Below are 6,267 nucleotides of genomic sequence, written 5' to 3' on the forward strand. Positions count from 1 at the left end.
TTATTACAAAGCCAGAGTTAAAAAAAATATCAATGTGAACATTTCAAATACCGCGCCGTAACCATAGCAACGTAAGTAGCGTAAAGAATGCAGCGCCTCCACGTACAGATGGCAACACCCAGAAATATTCAGAAACTGTAATGAACAATGACTTATTTATTTCAAGAACTTTTATTTACAGAAACTCAACATTTCTAATCTGTGTGACACAAATATGCACGATTCTTTTGGGCTCCCCCTATTTATCTCAAAGTCGGCCTTCATGGGAGCTCCCTCCCTCTTCGGGGGAGCCAAGCTCCCCCTGGCTCCCCCCATTTCGAACAGTGGCTATAAACAAACGAAATTAATGGTCTCATAACTGCGCGTCAACACCGCTGAGCTAAAGGCGGCTGATGTTTGCTGTGATAACATTTAGCGGTCTCATTTAAACACTTGTTATCAACTGCTGTTTTTATGACACGTAGAAGCTTCAGATGTTCACAAGGGGGGTTTACTGAAGTATTTCATGTTGTAGAATAAAATGGGGAAATCTCTTAGGCTTGTGTTAACCACAGACCTTATTTCAGGCATCTAACTGAAAACTAACCGGATGTCGTGACAAGGTTAATACATTTTAAGGTTTTTGACCTTAGACATTTTCTAAATATTGACCGGCTTTGATTTCTATTTCTATTAGGTCTACATGTGTCACCTGTTGCTTGTAATGAAATAATAAATCGTTGTGACCCTTTCTGTCGCAGGTATGGCTTCAGGAAGCCGCCTCACCTGGAGCTGAAGGCACGGCCTAAGCTGGGAGAGAGAGTCGTGACTCTGGCTCACGTTACAGATTGGATCGAGAAGAAACTGGACCAGGAATTCCAGGTATTGACACTATATTTAGGGCTATGTAATTCAGAGGCACAGTACTTGTGATAGGAGGCAGCCTGCTGCAGCTGATCCCGGTGTTTGAATACATTTTTTACCCCTTTTTATTTACAGTTCATATGTATACAAATCCTGTTGTTTTTAACTCATGTGAAATGCTTTGTTAACATGCTTCAGTAACAAAAACACTTCCCAATTTAGAAAACATAGAGTACATCTAATATAATATAAATCCATCAGGAAATATATGATATACATATATATCAAATATTTCCAAAGTTGAGTACATCTTGTGATTAACTGCCGCAGTTCCATTTAAACGTATTGCATTTTGTCTGAAATGTTGCTGTTATAAATAAAGTGGCGTCATATTTTCTATTCATCTTGTAAATACTGATTACAAGCTCAAATGTTAAAAACTCCAAATAAATGTGCCATCTCACATCTCAACTTTATCCATCAAATACACTGTTCATCTTTTTATTCAACATATCAACTTATTTACATCTTACAGTACGTTACATAAATGTTTTTAGGGTACAGTTTTGCACCTTACATTATGTGTTTATCTATTCTATTTTATATGTATATATTTTTCTTCACCTTGCAACTAACTTGCACCATTATGTCTATTAGTCTTTTTTATTGCAGAATTGTATGTATTTATTTATTTATGATGTATATATTTGTGCACTATTGGAGGGATCTAGGACTTCCGCTTTTCATTGGGCTGTTGCTATTATGAATATGATATATAGCCTTTGAATTTGAATTCTGAATTCATGGGTCTCTCTCCTCCTCATAGAAAATCTTTGTAATGCCAAACATGGACGATGTGTGGCTGACTGTCATGCACTCCGCCATGGACCCACGCTCGGCCGGCGGGCCCGCAGAGGGCCTCGCAGTGGACCCTGAGCCTTCCCATCCAGAGAAGGATAACACCTGCCAGCCCTGAAGATTGTTTACAGTATTTCCTCCAGCTTGTGAACCCTCAAAATGGGAGCCGAAGCCGCAACTGTAACACAAATCCATTCCTGTGGTGGGGGGTCAGAGGTAGCCTTATGAGTTTTGAAGGGTTAAGGTGGAGTCGACGAAGCAAACACTACAGACAAACTGCTGCTCGCTGCTCTGCTCAGCAGGATTTATTGTGCCAGAGGGAAAAGGTGATGTGTCTTTGAAGGATTTATAAACCTGTAAGAACCTATTGAATAGGACTGATATGTGAAGAGTCATGTTTGGCTCAGCCGGTTGAAGTTAATAAGGGGAGTGTATGGGTACAGTAAATATATAACTTGCTATGAACATGATGTGGAAGCATTCACCAGATACCTTACAGCCTGCAAACGACAAGTTTCTGCTAAGATAGTAGCCCGTTTATTATACAAATACAGTCAAAGCAGTTTTACAATATGATTAGAAGGATTTTCATATTGAATGATTGAATGAATGAGAATGAACAAAGATCGGAAAAGCTTATATACTTGATGTTCGATTTCTTACAACATGTAGTTGTCTTAATGTAAGTGGTTTTTGTTCAGGTGTTTACAGTTAACAGTATTTATTTGTGCTGTGAACCCACCATTCATCTGCCAACACCCCCTTGTTTTATGCCAATGATGCCCTTATTCATGTGGAAATGATGCACAAGAGCAAGCATACATTACCTAGGAAAAGTGTCATTCACTATGTAAATTCCATACTAATGACATAACACAATAAGTGCAATGATAGAAACACAAGGTTAACTATGGTGAGATGTTCTATAAAAGTGTATGTCTGATAAGAATTATGAGACCTCTAACATGTTTATTGAATGTATGTGTGGATGCTTTTGGCTTCTTTTTTAATAATTGCACAAATACCCGTTTTGTCTTATGTTGACCATGTTCCTGAGAGGCAAGTGACAAGAAAATGTGGTGATCCATTTACATCTGTCCTGTGTGTGTTACTATTGAACAGGTGTTATCAGGAAAATCTTTCTAAACTTCTTTAAAAATAATTTGAGGTGGGGGGGGGTAATGTGTCAGGTCACGTGTGAGGAGGATCATTTTCTTTTGAAAACGTCAAAAGTTTGGCAGTGAAAAAAGATTATAAGGATATTTTTTGTATGTATTATTTCTCAATGCATTCTAATATATTTTGATAGAGTGCATGAGAAAATGGACAGCTATGATAACATTAATTTGGTCTTGAGAAAATGGCGTATTGGTGCCGTTCAGCCTCTTGTGGCCACAATGAGTATTACAAAAACACAATCTCCTTCCCCATGGTTTTAGAGATTAAAAAAAAAAAATTAAGAAACTAAGAATTATTATCCTTGCAAAACCTTTTTTTTTTGTACTCTTGCCTCTCAGGGTTTCCATATAAACACCATGTCATCATGCTTGTTTTTTCCATTTGTGTCATTCAATCATATGAAGTAATAGGTGGTGTATTTATCTATACATCATTTCTAGTTAATTGTGTTAATGTTGATGATGGTATTGTTTGAAGTTAATTTAAATGACTACATTTGATTTGTGACAGTGCTTTAAAAAGAACTACCTGCCATACTGTACGTGTACAACAATTGGATGAAGTTAAGGTACGTAGTGTAAAGTAAATACAATTTTGTGAAGAATGTAGCCTCAACTGCAGGTTCCCATTCTAAAAATTGAACCGTGTCATGTTTCTCATTAAACCAAAGACCTTTGAATAGGCATGCCACATCTCCCTTCTCAAAGGAGCACATCCTGTGGGGTAACATTTACGAATGTGCCATCAGACCTGAATTAACATTGTTTACAGGAATTATTACCTTGTTTTCATTTTGTTTTGCTCTCTTAAGATACTAAAGCACTGTAACACGAAATGGATTGTCTTTCTCTTAATGCCTTGGTTATTTTACGTTAAGTATTTGTATTTGAATGATTACACAAGTTGGGTTACGGTTGTATTTTGTCTACTTCTTTGAAATAAACAGAATGAAATAAGATTGTTGAGGATATATGAAGATTGTCATGATTTGTATCTGTGAATATTAATGACTTTTTAAGATGTGTTTATTGTAAGGCCAAATTCAGTGATTATGTGTATCTGCCTTATTTATAGAGCAAAAATAAATGTTTCAATGAAAGCCTTTTTGGTCTTTTGCTTCAGATTTTGTATTCTGTGATACAGATCTGGTCTTTGCATTTACTCCAGATTGATTTAAAGCCCTTTGTAGTGTGTATGTCCTGCAATATTTTATTATATATAGAAAGAGAGATAACACACGTGTCACACACTGACAGATAAATGGAGACATTATAAAACAGTTAAACATTTTTAAAGCGGTTTTATATGTAATATACAGTTATTACAAATAATCAAATATACATTCCTCATTACGCACACACTCTGGCCTTTGTGAGCACTGCACCTCCTCTTCTGGATGTTTATGGTTGCCTAGCGACATCAGTTCGCTGGGTTGTCATTGATAGTGCTACGGTGGTAAGTGACTAGCTTTAAACTGGGGGTCAACATAAACCAAAAAATATCAGTCAAATGTTATTCTGTTATATGTTGTATTTCTTTCATTTGTAGCTGACGTTAGCATTCACCTGTTGAAACGCTAGCTGTTGTAACTGTGGGTTATTGTTACCCTCAACCTCTGCTCCACTCACCAGTGACGTTACCCTAACTAACCTAACATTAACCTTTATGCGGGGCTAGCAGGTTAACGCTAAGCTAGGTGCTAATATTGGCTTCGAGGGTTTAGTGTTTTTTGCACCACATAAACGTAAAGCGATTTTGCTACAGTGTTTATGTCATATCATGCTGTAGTAGAGGTAACGTTACAAAATGTCTCTGTTACTTAGTTGTCAAACTTCAAACTTTAGAGACTAGCATAACAGCTAGTATGCTAACATAACTAACATTGTGTTCTTCATTACAGGTCCAATGCAGAGCACTAGAGGTGAGGGTGGTGAGGGAGCAGGGGAGGAGGAGGTGAGGCCGGAAAACTCGAGGCAAACTGAAGAGGTGAGCGAGCTGCAGGATGGAGGCGAGGAAGGAGCAGAGGACCGTGGGGCCCCAGCCGCTACACAGGTAGGAATGTATGAATGAGGAATAAACAAATTCATTTTCTCTCTCTGTTCCTTCTTCGCCTCCCTTTTCAGACGTGGGGATATTTATGTCATCTTTTTTTCCAAGTGCTAATTTTAGTTATTTTGTTTTTGGGATTTTGTTAAGAAGTACAAGCCTAGGATAGCCAAAGTTGCCTACTACATTAGCCCTATGATACAGCGAATGCTACATGTATAGTCTAAAACGTGTAGCTACATAGAACCAAATAAATGCTTTCTTTATGTGTCCCAGAGTGTCTCACAGAATCAGTCAGGACCAGAGCCTGATGACACGACCCCCCAGCGTCAGCCTGTCCACACTGGGTTGGATGACTTCCCTGCAGCCACAAATTCAGGTCAGTCACACACAGGGTGCACTTTCAACCCATTTAGTCCTTTGACCAAATGGCTAGTAAAGGAGGAAATTGTAACAGTCTCCGAACAAATACCATTGTATTTTTTGGCAGCATTTTTTGGCTGGTAAATGGTTAGAATCTGGTGCCCTGTTTGGGATTTACAGTCGAGCGCAAAGAAACACAGTGTGACACAGCATAGCACAGTTCAATACAATATCATTTATTATCCTAAGCAAGCTTAAATTATCAAGTAAAGCTGGGAAATCAGAACTGACATACAGGAACAAGTGTAAAACTGCAAATTTAACCTGGTTTGCTTAGGATGCCTTTGTATTAAACATTACTACCTTTGAATTGATTCAGATTGGCTACAGGAAATGTATTCTTTCTAAAGGGACTGTCCATATATGGAGGTGAAAAAACAAAAATATTTACAAATGTACCTCTTGCTGATTGATCACATTTTTTTTTCTTGTTTTCTTTCAGTGCAAGAAAATGTTGCCCAGTTGCCGTTGACACTTCACCCCTCACACCTTAACACATCAGAAGACATGGAGGATCAAGAGCCGCCGCAAGAGGAGGAGGAGGAAGGGGAAGTGGAGGATGAAGAGGAGGAGGAAGAAGAGTTCATCGTTCTTGACTCTGAACATGTCTGTAGCTTCTACTTCAATATATAGACAACTGGTATTTATGAAATGGTTAAAGGTCCCATGACATGGCCATTTCTGCTAATCATAATTCCATTGTTGAGGTATACTAGAATAGATTTACATTGTTCAATGCCCACTCTGTTCTGATGAGTCCACCACCGTTACAGCGGAACATCAGTGTTTATGTTTTACAATGGCGTTTGTTAGCAACCAGAAAATGACACCAGTAATGACAAACAGATGAGAATGCTGCGTTGTGTGTGTGTGTGTGTGTGTGTGTGTGTGTGTGTGTGTGTGTGTGTGTGTGTGTGT

General features: G+C 38.2%; 1 protein-coding gene across 1 annotated transcript in view; it reads left to right on the plus strand.

Annotated features, from left to right (window-relative positions):
- Positions 1 to 4,586: 4,586 nt before the first annotated feature.
- ccdc40 (coiled-coil domain 40 molecular ruler complex subunit) overlaps positions 4,587 to 6,267 on the plus strand; it is a gene marked incomplete at its 3' end in the record, with an annotated part of 18,704 nt that continues 17,023 nt past the window's right edge. The window contains exons 1-4 of the mRNA XM_010776920.1: positions 4,587 to 4,673; positions 4,781 to 4,932; positions 5,203 to 5,305; positions 5,792 to 5,955. Coding sequence (XP_010775222.1) covers positions 4,786 to 4,932; positions 5,203 to 5,305; positions 5,792 to 5,955 — 414 coding nt within the window. The remainder of the gene's footprint in view (positions 4,674 to 4,780; positions 4,933 to 5,202; positions 5,306 to 5,791; positions 5,956 to 6,267) is intronic.

This window comes from Notothenia coriiceps, unplaced genomic scaffold (genome assembly GCF_000735185.1).
Source record: "Notothenia coriiceps isolate Sejong01 unplaced genomic scaffold, NC01 NC01_scaffold00017459, whole genome shotgun sequence".
In the NCBI taxonomy this organism is placed as follows: Eukaryota; Metazoa; Chordata; class Actinopteri; order Perciformes; family Nototheniidae; genus Notothenia; species Notothenia coriiceps.